The 15,593-nt window shown below is 54.5% G+C and overlaps 1 protein-coding gene across 6 annotated transcripts; it reads left to right on the forward strand.

Moving 5' to 3' along the window:
- The first annotated feature begins 1,157 nt into the window (after window positions 1–1,157).
- LOC306656596 (uncharacterized protein) lies at window positions 1,158–10,056 on the forward strand. 6 transcript variants are annotated; one of them, XM_079131953.1, is made up of 5 exons: window positions 1,158–2,785; window positions 3,982–4,292; window positions 5,235–5,316; window positions 8,338–8,402; window positions 9,598–10,056. In XM_079131953.1, the coding sequence occupies exons 1-5, from the start codon at window positions 2,674–2,676 to the stop codon at window positions 9,748–9,750; spliced, it is 723 nt and encodes a 240-aa protein (XP_078988079.1). In that variant the 5' UTR covers window positions 1,158–2,673; the 3' UTR covers window positions 9,751–10,056. The 6 variants fall into 6 exon arrangements, 2 of the variants coding, with proteins under 2 accessions (XP_078988079.1, XP_078988078.1); XM_079131952.1 differs by lacking the exon at window positions 1,158–2,785 and adding an exon at window positions 3,504–3,849; XR_013762574.1 differs by lacking the exon at window positions 9,598–10,056 and having other exon boundaries at window positions 3,982–4,330; window positions 5,235–9,189.
- Window positions 10,057–15,593: the final 5,537 nt, after the last annotated feature.

Raw genomic sequence — 15,593 nt, forward strand, 5'->3', positions numbered from 1 at the left:
CCACAGGGAAGCCCTCTGTCTGCCCCGGTGGTTCGGGCTATGATACTTAGATGTGGAGACCCCCCAGGGGCTGCGGTCGAACATCCATTTCTCTCTGTGCACTGCTTAGCAGACGTTTGGGATTTTGGTTGGTTCCTGTTCTGCAGACAAGAGGCACCCTCGGCGAACAGGAGGGGTCTCCAGCCGGCGGTGCTTATGTGGTCGCACCACGTGCAAACCGCAGGCCACATATCCCAGGAGGGAATCGTGTAGCTTCCACGAGCAGGGCCTGCAGGCTGTGTGGGAGGGGGCGGCCTGATGGTGGGGGCCGGGGCTGCGGGGGCCGACTTCTGGGCAGATGTTCTTCACCGTGCCCCTGGCCCTGTGCCGGAGGGGTCAGCTCCAAGGTCGCCTGAGTAGTCCTGCACTTTAGCCCATTTGCTGAGTTGAAATCTCCAAACTACATTTGCTGCAGCTTGAGGCAGGCTGTATTTATTTTTACTTGTTATTAATTTTGCAGAACTGGGATTGAACCTGAAGCATGTCTCCCACTCAGCCACGACCCCAGCCCTTCTTATTATTTGATTTTGAGATAGGGTCTCAGTGAGCTGCCAAGGCTGGCCTCCAGCTTGCCATCCTCCTGCCTGAGGCTCCTGGGTCGCTGGGTGACAGGCACAGCAGTGACCAGCCACGAGTGCCCTGGGCTCCCTGCGCTTCTGTCTCCCCATCATCACCAGGCGTCCCCCAGGATATGCCAGTAGCTGCAGTGCTCACCCCTTGCCTCCACTCTGCCTGCTGGACAGGGCTCATCCCCTGGAGATGCCCAGGGGCTCACTGGCCTCGCGTCCCTTGACCCCAGAGGGCGATGAGTTGGAGACTGCTTTTCCCTCTACGAGGGCAGGGGGCATCTGAACGCTCCCAGCACTCTCCTGTTTCCTGATCTCCCTTCCTGGGGACTCGTGGTGGCTCCTGCTCTGCTTTCGGACTGTCCCTCACGGTGGCTGTGTGCATCCTGAGCTCCTCCTCAGGAGTACGTGGAGCACAGCTGGCTGGTGGCTGGGTCAGACCTGCCCCTCCACTACCTGGTCAGGTGACCTCAGGCAGAACACCTATGTCCCTGCGCCCAGTCCCCCTGGAGCCGGGAAGATGGCACTGCTCGCTAGGGCTGTGCAGTCCAGACTCTGTTGCTGTCATGGTGTGTGTCTGGACTGTCCCCCAAAGACTCAGGTGCTGGACCTGGTCCCCAGCAGAGCCGTGGGCCCAGGTGGGCCTTCAGGAAGGCAGCTGGCCTCACCGTCATGGCTGGTGGTGGAGCCGCAGTGGGCGGGGCCTAGTTGAGAGAGTGGCCCTGGGGGACAAGCCCTGACCTGGCCGCTGCTCCCTGGCTGCTGCTCCCTGGCCACTGCTCCCTGGCCGCTGCTCCCTGACTCCCTGGCTGAGCTGCTCTGCTCCCCCGCTTTCCCCGCATGATGCCGCCTCACCACAGACCCTCGGGAGCAGGCTGACCCTGGACGCAACCTCTGTGCCCACGGGCCGAGATGCGCTTTCCTCCCCTGGCCGTCCTCAGGTGCTTTGCCACAGCGATGAGAACTCACTCCTGCAGCCACCCTGTCCCGGGCTTCTCTGAGGGACCCTGTGTGGCTTGAGGGACGTCCCAGGGCTGTAGGCCTCTGTCTCAGGTCCACCTCTCTGTGCAGCCGTCTCAGCCCAGACTTCTCTGGCCTGTGAGTCTGTATGACTTGGCCTGTGTGTGGCTGAAGGAGACCGTGGCCAGGAGCCTGCGGGGGTGCTGTCCCCTGCTGGGACGGGTGACCTGTGGCCCTTGTCAGCCTGTGTCGGGAGCTGGACCCTGCTCAGCCCACCTTCGCCGAGGCCCTAGCTGGCTCTGGCTTCCCTCTCCCTTCCTCCCGGGGGCCCAGGACCTCGTCTCTGTGCTGGTTACGGAGGCCAAGACGTGAAGTCTAAGCAACGCGTCCCGAACCCCAAACTCTGAGATCCGAGGGCGTCCTGTCTCAGACGCGTCAGCTTATTAGAAGTGGGCACTGAGAGGGTCAGCCCAGGAGGGTGGGGGCAGCTAGGAGGCGCCTCCCCAACCTCCCTCGCCCTCTTGGTCCCCTGGTGCGGGACGAGGAGTGGGGGCCTCCCGGGTTGCTGGCCCTGTGACCGTCCCAGCTGCCCGCACTGTGAGCGGACACCATCCTCCTCTTCTTGACTGTCCTGGTGCCAGGTGTCCTGTTAGGGCATCACGAAGGCTCAGACCCTGGACTCTTGCCAGTCCTCCGCCCAGGCCAAGAGGGGCACAGTCAGTGCGCCCAAGACCCAGGTCCCCTTGCCTTCTGGCGTCCACTGTGAAAACCACACGGAGAGCCCCAACTGAACGCCTGTCATCGTCGGCTGACGGAGCAACAGCACACGCTCATCCAATGACCCCCTCGCCATCTGGCCAAGTGACACCTCCTGGCGTGAGCTGGGCCGTACAGAGCCGCTGACCGAGACTCGATGGCCGCTGCATTTTAATGTGCGTTCTTTGTGCACCACTGGGCCTTCACCCAGCACAAACCCCCAAACCGGGAGGCTTAAAAGTGGAAACGTTTTTGCATAATTAGCCAGTCAAGGGGACATGCTTCAAAATAAGACATCGGAAGGGCTTGTCGTGGACAGCTGGGAGCAGAGCCGGCTACCCGGCAATTAGTGATGAAGCTGCCCGGTTCACTGCCCAGCCTGGGGCAGTCAGTGATCCCTTCCTTTGCTGTTGGCCTTCAGCCCAGCTGCCCAGGGCTGGGTCTTCATGAGGAGAGTCCTGCAGGTAGGTCTCTGTGGCACCATCTCAGGGTGCGACTCCCAAGGGTGCCTGGGAACTTGGCACCTGGTAATTCTGACGCCTCTCGCCCTCGGCCTCCTGGTTCCTTGCTGGGAAGGTCGGGGGCAGCTCTGCAGGGGCAGGGACAGACAGCCTGCGCCCGTGGGACCCACCTGGCCTCTGGCTCTGGACCCGGGGGGGCCCTGGAGCAGAAAGCTGTATCAGGGGCTCTGACACCTGCCTGCGGTCACAGGCTGCCCTGGTTCCTACAGGCTGCTTCTCTCCCCGCCTGGGACGCCCATCATGTGAGCAGGGTGGAGTCTTCCCAGGGAGGCAGGGAGAAGTCCAGGGGGCTGCAGGGGACACTCCAACTCTGCCTCTTGGAGCTGCTTTCTCATCTGTGATGTGAAGGGCACGCAGGTCACTGTGTCCAGCAGCCAGGGCCCAGCAGAGAGCAGGGCCAGGCCCAGCAGGGAGCTGGAGTTCCTGCAGCCTGGACAGAAAGCGTCCCAGGCAGGGCAGAGCTGTCTGGAGAGCTCAGACCCAAGCAGGGAGCAAGGGGCCTGGGAGGCCCTAACGCCCTCCCTGCCACCCGCCCTGGCCTCCTGGACCCTCTAACCCACGGAGCACAGGAGAGAGATGCGGGGCAAGGGGGCTGGGGTCTGGGGCTCCTGGAGGATGTGGGGCTCCTACGGGGATGGCCGAGCAGAGACCTGGAGCCTCCTCCAAGGCCCGGGGTGCTTCCCAGCAGCTCCTGGTGGAGTGTCCCTGTGCCCGGCCCTATGGAGCTCCAGGGGGTGCTGAGCGGCCCTGGGGCCGCTGGCGCTGCAAGGTGTTCTCTGGGTGAGGTCTCCTGGCTCTGGACCCCCTGGCCTGCAGCCGCCCAGGCTCAGGTCGGAGTTTCTTTGATATGCTTCTCCTTCCTCAAGAACAAGAGTCAAATTCTGAATTAATGCAGCGAGATTCCATTACAGAAGCGTGGGAGCCCTCATTCTCTCAAGTGCCTGCTGAGAAGGGCCAGCGGAGGCCGCGAGGCCCACCTCGGGGCTGCACTACCTGGCCCATCTCTGGTGAGGGAACCTGTCGCCCCCTCTCCCTGGGCTCCATCCCTCTACCTTTCCTGGCTCGGAGGCTCGGTTCGCCAAGTGCCGGCTGACGTGGCTGAGATTCCCCTTTTAATTCCCCTCCCTCCGACTTCTCAGGGGGAAAAGGCCAAGAGGAAGACAGCCGCGGAGACGCAGAGACGCAGATGAGCAGGAGCCAGGACGGCAGCCCCGTCTCAGCCTCCTCAACCACCAACCAAGGGGTTCCCATGGATGCGTCCGGCCTCCCCTGCTCCTGGGTCCTGGGATTTGGGTTATTTGCTCAGTCATGGCTGGATTGGGGCTCCAGCAGACATTTCCTTCGATTTAAAGTGTTTGTTCCGGGAGAAGAGCCGCAGCGCTGTCCATTAGTCCTCCATATTGATGGTGTGGAAATTGGCTGTGTGTCCAGTCGCTTGGCGGCTGATTCGGTATTTCAATCAAGCAGCTTGTGTGCTGGGCCGTTAAGGTAGCCGAGCCTCTGGGGCCTATGCATGATCCAGTTATTTCCATTATTGAGACACAATCCAAATTAACTGAACCATAAATGTCTCTGTAGTGGGCAGCTGGGGAACGGATGCCTGAGAATCTATCAAGAGCTTTATTTTCCATGGAAACAATGTGGTAAATGGAAAGTTCTCAGTCCTTGGAGGGCAGCCCATGGAATGAGGGATGGGAGCCTATCAGGGACCTTGCCCAGTCTTGCAGGAGAAGGAAAGAGGCAGTTTTAAGAGGTCCATATGTGTCAAATGACAGAAAAAAAAAAAAAAAAAAAAACAGGCTACCTGTGCTCTACCTGAGTTCCTGCAGGTGCTCGAGGACGCACCTTGATTCTAAGATGTCAGTCACCTAGGGCCGTTTTTTAGGGCAAATTACAGAAAGCCCAACCTCCAGCATCATCTGGCTTAAGGAGCATAGGCAGTTCCTTGCATGGCAGATCAGGACAGCCCAGGACCAGGACCAGTTTCAGGTGCAGCTCGATCAGGGCTCAGGAAAGTAGGCAGTTCTGTGCACTTGCAAGATGGCTGCCTTGGCTCTGGGCTTATCTTTCCCCTTTCATATCCATAAGAACAAACAAAACCCTTGCTTCCAGTGGCTCCTGCAGAAGCAGAAGAGGCATTGCTTTCCCAGTAGTCCTTAGAGATATTCCTTGGATTTCATCAGTCAGGGATCATGCGAGAGTCTATGAATTGGTCACTACTGCAGCTGTAGGATGGGATATAGGATTGACTGACAGTGGTCTTTGGGATTGAGATGGGCCAGATCCCTTGACTGAGAGTGGAGGGGTTTTTCTTCCAGACACAATCTGCCCTGCTGGGGAGAGAAGGGGAGTGGATGCTCCTATCCACCCAGCTGTCCCCTCTGCTCTGCAGGTGGCCAAGCTGCATCCCCCAGAGGAGAACATGGACTCTCTTCCTCCACATCCTTCCGATCCTGCAGGGGCTGGGCTTCCAGGTAGGCTCCACCACGCCCCCGAGGTGGGTCAGCATTCACCTGGAGGAAATGGATCCCTGCTCATCTTCATGCCCAGGTGAGGCCGTGAGCAGACAACGGACGAAGACTTGAGGCCGCCTCATGGAGGTCCAGCGCTGTAGCAACCCATCGTAGGTAGCACGCGGACGCTGGTGAGCCCCCACCACGAGGACCCACATTCCCAGTCCTCTCCCAGCGCCAGAGCCACCTGTGGAGGGACATGTGTTTGGAAATGGGACTTCCTGCCAGGGGCGGAAGCGGCCGCCATCATGATTTGTCACTTGCGAGCTGCTTCTCTTGGGAGCTGGGAGCCTAGGAGTGAGGCCGCATCGTTTGCCACTTCTGCAGCTGAGCTGCTTCCAACCTAGAGCAAGACCCCTCGGCCCGGTCTGCCCGGACCTTCCAGGTTTCTCTGTGTTTTTCCTATTTAATATTTATTCAAGTCCTGCTTGTGTCTTTGTTATATTCTCCCTTTTCTTACTTCAGGTATACCTTGGCATTCTTCTTTATCTTCATAAGATAAATGTAGTGTATTGATTTTAGGTCTTTCTTTAATATAATTTAAGAATTTAAAGCAAAAATTTCTTCCCTGAGAACCACTTAGCTGGGTAATTTAAATTTGGCTATGTTGTATTTTCATTGTCACTGAACTGAACATTTCAAAGATTTCCTTCTTTCCTCCTCTTTTTAGCGGTGCTGGGGATCCAATCCGGGCCTTGCACAGACTGGGCAGGTGTTCTGTTGCTGAATTACATCACAACTCTGTGTTTTCTTCTTTGATATGTGGACCATTTAGAGATCATCTTGTTTCATTTCCAAATATTTAGGCTTACCCTAGATTTCCTAATGAATTTGTTCTTAACTCAAATCTTTTGTGCTCAGAGAAAAATCTTTTTAAGATTCGTGTCTTTTAAACTTTACAGAGATTAGTTTTCTGGCCCAGTATAAGATGAACCTTGGTACCTGTTTTGAAAGGGTGTATGTTTTCAGTCTTGGGCACAGTGTTTTATAACTAAGAATTAAGTAAAAGTGATTAATATGGTTGTTTTGATATTTGTCTTTGCTGATAAGTTGTTATATTTATCCTGTCAAATGATGAGAAAGGGACTTTATAATAGTCCATTATTATTGTAGACTTGTCTCTTTTCTCCCCTCAATTTTGTTAATTTGTGCCTTGTGCATTTTGGTATTGGATGAATAAACACTTATGATGCCTTCTTAACGAATCAATCCTTTCATTGTTCTGCAATGTCCCTCTTGTCTTGGTAACACTCTGTCTTGAAGTTCATTGTACATAATATCCATAGGGCCATCCAGCCTTTGTGTGCACACCCAATGCATAATGACTTTCCTCTAGCCATTTGTTTTGAACTTACCTTGTGTGTGTGTGTATGTGGTGTATGTATACACGTGTGTAATATGAATATAAATATATACACACATATATACAATGTTTATATTGTAGACAACATATTAGAGTCTCTTTTATCCATTCTGAAATTCTGTCTTATAAATGTAGCAATTTATTTATTAACATTTCAGGTAATTATTGATGACATTGAATATAGGTTTTCCAGTGAATTGTTTACTTACTGTTTGTCTTACGCTTTTGGTGTTTCTGTTCCACCTTCCCTGCCTCCCTTAGGAGTCTGAATATCTTTTAGCCTTTTAAAGATGTGGTTCCATTGTTGAATGGCCTCCATAGCTTCAGGTAGTAGTCTGCAGTTATTTAAATTGTTTTTCTTACATATGTGACTTTTCGTTCTTTTTTTGTCTCTGATTGCTTTTAAGATTTTCAGTTCATTTCTCTTATTTAGCAGATTAATGATTGTGTGGCTGGATGTGGTTTTCTTTGTATTTCTACTCTTTGTGTCTGCAGAAGTTCTTGAAATTGTAAATTTATATCTGTCTCCAAATGTGGAGAGCTGAGGGCTATTATTCCTTCAAATGCTTTCCCTGCTCATTCTTTCTGGTCTCCAGTTACTTATATCTTAAAGCCAGTCCCTGTGGTGCAATTCATTTCATTTGCAATATTTTTTCTTTATTCTTTAGAGTGGATAATTTTCATTGATTTTTTCAAGTTAATTGACTTTTAAATGTTTTTATTAGTGCATTATATTTGTACATAGTTGCAGGGTTCACTTTGACATAGTCATTTTTGCATGTAATATAATTTGCTCTACTCCAATCTCCAGTACTTTCACTCTTCCTCCTCTGCTTGCTCCCCTACTTATCTTTCTCTACTCTAGTGATCTTGCCTCCATTTATTTGTTTATTGGTGCATTACAGATATATATATAAAAGTGGAATTCATTGTGGTGTATTTATACATGCACATGGTATAATTTGGTCACTTTCATTCCACAGTTTCTACCCCTTTCCATTTCTTCTCCCTCCTGCTTCCTCAGCTCCACTGTTCTCCTTTCTGTTTTCATAAGATTCCCACCCATTTTTAATTCTTTTAATTCCACATGGTCCGGTTCCGTAACTTGGATATTGTGAATTGCACTACTATAAATGTTGGTATGCATGCATCATTTTAATATGCTGATTTCAGTTCTTTTGGATTAATACCAAGGAGTGGAACAGCTGGATCACATGGTGGTAGCCTTTTGAGAAATCTCCATACTGCCTTCCGTGTTGGTTGCACTAATTTTCAGTCCCATCAACAATGTATAGTGAACCTTTTCCCTCACATCTTGCCAGCATTTATTTTGATTTGTATTCTTGGTTATTGCCATTTTAACTGGAGTGAAATGAAATCTCAAGTAATTTTGAGTTTTATTTTCCTGACTGCTAGGAATATTGAATTTTTCATAGATTTGTTGGATTTTTAAATTGCTCATTTCTCTGCTGCTACCAAACCCACCAATTAGATGTTCCTTTTGGTTATTCTGATTTTTATGTTTGGATGTTCCATTTGATTTGTTTTGACATTTTTATCTCTCCCCTGAGAGTTCTCATCTTTCCACTTGTTATTGAGTGGTTTCCTTTGCTTCATAGAGCATAGTTACAATGACTGCTTTAAAGTGCCTGTCTGGAAATTCCAATGTCTGGGCCTTCACGAGGTTGGTCTTTGTTGATTATCATTTTACTTGATAATTAATTATTTCAACTTTCCTGGTTTTCCTGTATGTGGAGTAATTTTGGATAGGACACTATTTCTGTAAAGAGAGTTGTTGTTTTGTTTTAATAGACAATAAATTAAAACCACCAACTCTCTAACCCAGATTCCAATGCAGTTCTCCCCCACCCTGTACTGGATGGTGTGTACCCTGCAATGTGCGTGGAGAGTTATGGGTCGAGATTGAGAATACGGAGCCCCGCTCATCCTGAGTTTCCTTCTTGCTCACCAGCATGGAGGCTATTAAAGGCCACGTCTCTTTCTAGCCAGTGAGATGGTGGGTTTTCTGCCAAGGCTTCTGGTCTACTGAACTTCACTGGAATCAAGGTGTGACCTCAGTTCAAAGCCACAAGTCATGTTCCAGTGCCTTGTTCTAAGTGTAGGCTTCCTTCTGAACTTCCCACCATTGCTCATTCTCTCAAGTGGCTGGGTGGCTTTGCTCATTTCTTCTTACTTGGAATTTGTCCAGAGCTTAGAGATGTTTCCTGTGGAGGGATGGGTTCCCTGGAAACTCACTGTACCATAAGGCCTCAGTAAATATTTAATTCTCTTAATTAATCTGTTAGTCTTCTCTTTAGACCTCTGGAAGTTGGGGTACATGCCTCAAATCCTGCCAGGAGGGTGGGAATGGGGTGAGGGAGGGGCAGGGTTGGGAAGGACGACATAGAGAAAGTGCTCATCAATTCGTGTCTGCTGCAAGTGGAGCAGACTGGATTTTTTTCTGTGTTATGTATGGTCACTTCACGTATGATTTCACTGTACGACTTTCATTGGTTAAAACGCATTTCAGCTGAGTGCGTGCAGGTCTGTAATCCCAGCAACCCGGGAGGCAAGGCAGGAGGATCACAAGTTCGCCTCAGCAACTTAGCAAGACCCTAAGAAACTTAGTGAGAACCTGTCTCAAAGAATAAAAGAGACTGGGGATGTGGCTCAGTGGTAGAGTGCCCTGGGTTAATCCCAGTGCCATATAAATAACAAAGAAATAAGTGGACTGTTCCTGAAGGCCATCTGTGTAAATGCCCCTCGCCTTCGAGAGTTGAGAAGCTCTGCTCTGCTGGCCTCACGTGGAGCCGTTTGCCATTGGGTGTGACCTGGGTGTGGTCCTCACACCTCTGAGCCTCCGTCTCTCTGTTGTCAAGATGGAGCTCCGCGTGGCCCCTGATGTGGTGAGGGAGTCAGGAGCCAGCATGTGTCAAGGTCTGCACGGGAGGTGCCGGTGTCAGGGTGGGGTCACTGGGGCCAGACGAGCTGCAGCCGGCGCCTGGGGGGTGTCTGTGTGGCGCTCACGTTAGCGTGTCCAGGAGAAGCGTCCAGGACTCACGGAGAGCGCCGCCAGGAGCCGCGTCCCCCAGGCATCTCACGCTTGCTCGTCTCACGCACACGACAACGTTTACTCTTAGACGTTTCGAGGTGGCGAAACTCGGATAAGAAGCTCTCTCAAGGGCACTTGCCGTCTGTGGCTCCCTTCCAATGAGCTGACGCCACCTCTTCCTGGGCCTCTGGGACCCCGACCCTGGTTTCCAACGGCTTCTGCAGGGGAACTGCTCCCTCTCCAGCGAGCTTGCCCTCCCGCTCCGCCTCTGGTGCTCTCTGGCTGCGCCCCTTGGGGTCCAGCCCTCTCGCCTGCTCCCGAGCCCACTCACTGGTTTGGAGGAGGCTCTCTGCACCGTGTTTTTACCTTAATGACAGAACGTCTGGGTCCCTCCAGAGTCTGAGTGCTGAAGTTCCGGCTCCCCGTGCGATGGGATTTGGGCCTGGGGACTTTGGAGGTGACTGGACGACGAGGTGGATTAATGCCTGGTAAGAAGACTCACCAGGCGTTCTTGCCTCTCTCGCTCCGCCTCTCCCGCCTTCTCTGCTGTGTGAGGACCCGGTGGAAGGGGCCATCTGCAATCAGGAAGAGGACCTGACCCTGATGGCACCCTCTTGAGCACAGTGCCCCTTGTCTGGGCTGTGTCACTTTGCCATGGCGCTCCGAGATGACCAAGACGGTGTGCCCTGCCCGCCAGGGGCCATCAAGTCCCCGTGGTGTGGTGTGAGCCTCGCAGGGGGCGGGGCCTGGCCACAGAGGCAGGCACGTGGGAGCTCCGGAAGGACAGATCTCCACTCGTGGACGGACGCCTGGTAGCTGCCCCTTGGGCACTTGGGAAGCAGCTCTCGAGAGCCCCGGTTTCCATGCTCCCGGGTCCTCAGGGTGGAGTGCTCGTGGGGACAATCTCCGCGACAGAGTGCCTCCCGGGCGGCAGCGTCTCGGAGGTCGTGACCTAGGAACGGCAGAGTGGCCTCGCAGTGCAAGGGGCGCTGCCTGTTGGTCAGAGGGCTCTCCGCACACGAGGGGCCCGAGTGGCCAGGTGCACCTGGCCAGGCTCATCTTAAGGATGCAGCGTGTCGGGGAGCACATCTGACTGGCCCCCGCCGCCCATATCTGGGAGTGACAGGGCCCTGCCCAGGTCTTCCCTCCCGAGGAGGCTGGGGTGGGGCTGGAGGAGCGGAGGCCGGGAGGAAGGAGACCGCACAGGCGCTGGTCCAGGTCCCCATGCTCCGTAAGGTGGTCATCAAATGTGAGTTTCCGAATGCTGTCCTGGTGCTGCAGGCACGAGACCTGAGAGTGCTGGATCCATAGGAAGCCGCGTTCCAGACGGCCTGCCTGACGGTTCCCGCGCTCCGGCAGGGGGAGCCAGCCTGGCGCAGCACGGGGGAGGGGCCGACTTTGGCTCAGACCTTCAAGTCTTCACGGAGAGCAGGACTCGGCCTGTGCGTGGGTGCAGGTGGGCACACGGGGGAAGGGACAGCAGGGTCTAGGCTCAGCGCCAAGCCCCCAGCCCGGCGGCACGGCACGTCCCACCCCAGATCTGACTGCCAGCCCTTCCGCACAGGAGCAGAGATTTTCACCCCTGGGGAGATCCCTGGGGAACGGGTTTGTTCAGCTTCAGGGTGGAGCAGACCTGTGCCCACAGAGCCCCGGAACCTGCTGCGCCTTAGCAGGGGACACCGAACTGACGGGCGGTTTTCTGCACCAGCGTGGGTCCCTGGCAACACCTTCGCTCCTTGGCCCAACCAGGATCAGCCAAGTGCCTGTCAAAGACCTGGTGAGCGACACTCTCGGCAGGGTGAGAGCTCCCAGCACCCTCCCAGCCAGCTGCTTCCACTCGTGCGTGTGTGTGTGTGTGTGTGTGTGCGCGTGTGCACGCCTGCGTGGGGGCATGTGTGTGTGCCTGTGTGAGCATATGTGAGTGTGCCTGTGTATATGCATGTGTGTGAGTGTGAGCGTGCCTGTATGTGTGCATGTGAGTGTATGTGAGTGTGCCTGTGTGCATGTGTGCTGTGAGTGTGCCTGTGTATGTGTGAGTGTATATGGGTATGTGAGTGCATGTGCCTGTGTGAATGTGTGTGCATGTGAGTGTGCCTGTGTGCATGTCTGCATGTGAGTGTGTGCCTGTGTGTGCAGGTGTGTGCATGGGCATGTGCCTGTGTGTGCATGTGTGTGAATGTGAGTGTGTATGTGTGAGTGCTTGTGACTGTGTGTGTGTGTGTGTGCATGTGTGTGAGTGCATGTTAGTGTGCCTGCGTGTGTGTACTTTTGTGCCTTTTGTTATTGCTCTTGTCACTGTCTAACCCATGTGCTCGATAGTCACATGCAGGGACAGGGCTAGTGTCTGTGCCTGGTGGACAGCCTGGGAAGAAGCTGGGCCAGCCACGGGATCCAGGCCAGGGATCCAATCTGTTTCCAGTGGGGAAGCCCAGCGCTGGGGTCAGTCAGAAGGAAAAGCCACTGGAGGAGGACAGGAGAGCTCTGCGCCTAGGCCAGCCTCAGGGAACTGGGCCTGTGAGGGAGGAGGGCTGCAGAGCCTTGGAGCCCAGGCTGTGTGACACAGGAGCTCAGCTGGGGATAGGATAGGGCTGGGCAGGGTGCTGTGCCTGCTTACTCTGCAGGTCCTGGTCTGGGAATGGGCATAGGGGAAAGCTGGCAAAAACTGAGCTGATGGCAGGGGTGCTTTAGGCGCTGGAGGAACTCCGAGTCCACACCTTGATGTTCCAGAGGCTATGCACATGCCTTGTGCTGCAGCTTTGGCTTCTCTGTAGGCAGCTGGCCCCATGTCTCTTCATCTAGAGCTGCAGAACTGATAGAAGAACCCCTGCCTGAGCTGAAATTGGAGATAATTTTTTTACAAGTCCTATTGTGCATACCTGTCTGTATTCTGATTCATTCTCACAGAACTGCTGGGTAATTAAAAGCTGTCTAATGGAATGACTCATAATAAATAATATATGGTGATAGAAATTCAGATGTTTCTTTTCCAAAACAGATCTTACAAACCTCCAGGAGAGATTTGTGGGGATATTTCCATTACAGTGACATTGGGGAGATTTCAGGGCAAGTTTGGTGGCAATGCAGTCACAGCACAGGCCTGCCTTAGGTGGCCTGGGACCTCCCATCTGACCCCAACCTCTGTCCTGCAGTGGTGGAGCCAGAGAAGCATGTGGGCTTCTCTGCATTTGCTTCTGACGTTGGGCTTTACCATAAAAGCCAAGGAGACTCCACCTGAGCTGATTTTCCTCTAGGCAACTTCATTGGAACAAAGTTTTATGTGGCAGATAATGAGAAAAGCAGCTGTAAAATCCTAAAGGGATGAAAAATAATTTCCGAAGAGATGCCGAGCGTCTCTGAGAATGAGGAAGCTGCATTGATCCCTTCAATTATGGAGAACATGCATCTGGAACGCACATTTTAATAGGCGTTAAAGACATTTTAATGAGAAAACGATTTAAAAGTTGGTAAACGTGCCTTTGTTGGTACGCAGCGGGGCTGTTTGGGCGGGCGCCGGGCTCATTTCCTCAGGTGGCTGTGTGAGGTCTGCGCTGCTCTGCGTGCTCAGCAGCTGAGGCTCAGCCTCGGACCCGCAGAGTTGGTGTGATTACGAATGGGCTCGGGTGGAGGAAAGAGCTGGGCTGACGCAGAGCCGGGCTCACTGCAGCACAGCTGGCGTGCATGCTCACGATGTGCGTTTCATCTCAGACACTCGGGACTGCAGACGTGCGGCGTCGGGGGCTGCCACCGAGCCCTGGCCCAGACAGGGTGAGAGGACCACTTGCCGCTGTTGCTGGGAAGCCCCCGGGGCGCTGGCTCTGGAGGTCCTGCACCAGGTTCCTCTCCTGGTGTAGCAGTGAGCTGCCTGGTTCCGTTAAGAGCACCAGTTCAGGGCCCCACACGGTGCAGGTTCTCAGGCCGGGCCAACTGAGCATGGCCCGAGGAATTGTCCCTCTGTGGTATCATGCACCCAGTTATGGAAGTGTGAGTAGTGATGGCCCAAGCGTTCAGCCCTACTGTGTGCCAGGCACCATGCTAGGCACCCTGCATGGGCTACCAACAGCTATGACCTGGCTATGCAGCCCTACTGTGTGCCAGGCACCATGCTAGGCACTCTGCATGGGTTACCATCTTAGTTTACTGAGATTTCTGGCCACAGATTTAGGGGTGCAATGCAACACTCTACCATCCCAGCTCCTGTGGCCTGACTGGGTCACCTGCGGGTCTCTGGAGGCTGCGGTCAGGCTGTCGGCTGGGCTGGTTGCCTCAGATCGCCTGGGGAAGGGCTGGCTCCCAGCTTTCTCCAGGTGGCTGGCAGAACTCAGCTCCCTGACGTAGAAGGCAGGGCGACTTTCTTCTTCATGGCCGGTAGGAAGGGGAGGCTGTGCCGCTCACGTGGAGCCTACCAGAGCTTGGATCTCAGGTGTCCCCAAAGGCCACATGCTGACGGGCTGGTCGGCAACTGGCAGAGCATAGAAACATGGGAAGAGAAAGGGCCCAGGAGGCGGGCCTGGTGGGAGGAAGGCTGGCCTGGGGCGAGCCCGTGGGGGAAGTCGGGGCCCAGCCCCTTCCTCCCTGTTCCTGGCAGCTCTGCTCTGCCACCTCCTCCCTGCCTCACCACAGACCCCAAATCAACAGAAGCAACTGACTGTGGTCTGAAACTGAGAGCCAGAGTAAACCTCCCTTCCATGAGGTTGATTTTATCAGGACGTTTTCACAGGGACAGCTGATTAACGCGGGGCCTTGACTTCAGAGCGAGGCCCTGGGCTGCTTTCAAAGGGCTCGCCTGATGAGGCCAGGCTCACCCAGGGTGCTCTCCTTTTGATTAACTTGAAGTCCCCAGATTAGGAACCATCCTGACATCTGCAAGTTCCCTCCACCTTTGCCACAGTCTGTTGGTCATAAATTGGGCATAGGTCCCACACATTTAGGGGGAGGGGCTGCACCAAGACAGACGTTGGGGTGGTGAGCACCAAGGAGGCCCCCTAGGCATGTTCACATTACCAGTGCCCACCCACGCCCTGTGACCATCCTCATGCCTCGTTTTCAATGAGGAAACCGAGTCTCACAAAGATGAGGCAGCTTGTCTAAGGTCACCCAGCAGACACGGGTGGGGCCAGGATTTGAACCCAGATGGTCTGAGTCCAGAGCCCCTGGGTCCTCCTGTCCCTCTCCGGCGAGAGAACAGCAAGGTGGGGAAGTCCATCCAGGGTCCCCATGGCTGTTCCAGGATGCAGGCCTGACCCAGGGCTCCAGCCGCTTGCTGGCATGGGTGCCGGGTGGGTGTGGCCGCCCTCCATGTCATGGCCCTCTCGCCTTCTCAGCTGCAGGAGCAAAGCTGGACCCGAGACACGCCCAGCAGCGGAACGAGGCGCCCGAGGGGCCACATCTGGGGCAGCCTCTGGACGGATCTGAGGCAGCGCCCCACGGACCAGACTAGGACGGCAAAACCAGGGCAAGGCCTCTTCAAGCACCTCGCACAGACCCCAGGAGCCCCTGGTTATTGGCACCCCACGGTGAAGACAGGAAGTCACAGGGTTGGTGACTTCTGCAGGGTCACGGTGGTGGGTGGCAGAGGCTGGGTGAGCCCACCCTGGACTCAGGCTTGCTGGCCCCTGGCCGTCCCTGCGAGAAGCCTGACTTCTGTACTTGCCATGGAGCTGTCTTTGAGGAGGGGCTGCTGAGCGCCGGCAGCCAGGGGCCTGAGTCTGTGAGGCCTGCTGGGGCTGGAGGCCCTGCCCGCTGAGTCGGGCAACAGTGGAGAGACGCCGTCGGGGGGCTGGTGCAGCTGGGCGCTGACGTGGGCTGGGGTCTCCTTCCTGGGCT

This window comes from Sciurus vulgaris (genome assembly GCF_902686455.1).
Source record: "Sciurus vulgaris genome assembly, chromosome: 1".
NCBI classification, from domain to species: domain Eukaryota; kingdom Metazoa; phylum Chordata; class Mammalia; order Rodentia; family Sciuridae; genus Sciurus; species Sciurus vulgaris.

What these genes read in the sequence shown, in the direction of transcription:
- LOC306656596 (XM_079131952.1), top strand. Translation starts at nt 3,690, where the DNA reads ATGCTTCTCCTTCCTCAAGAACAAGAGTCAAATTCTGAATTAATGCAG. An exon ending in CACTACCTGGCCCATCTCTG is followed by an intron (nt 3,850 to 3,981) that starts GTGAGGGAACCT and finishes CCGACTTCTCAG; the next exon opens with GGGGAAAAGGCCAAGAGGAA. An exon ending in AATGTCTGGGCCTTCACGAG is followed by an intron (nt 8,403 to 9,597) that starts GTTGGTCTTTGT and finishes TCTGTTGTCAAG; the next exon opens with ATGGAGCTCCGCGTGGCCCC.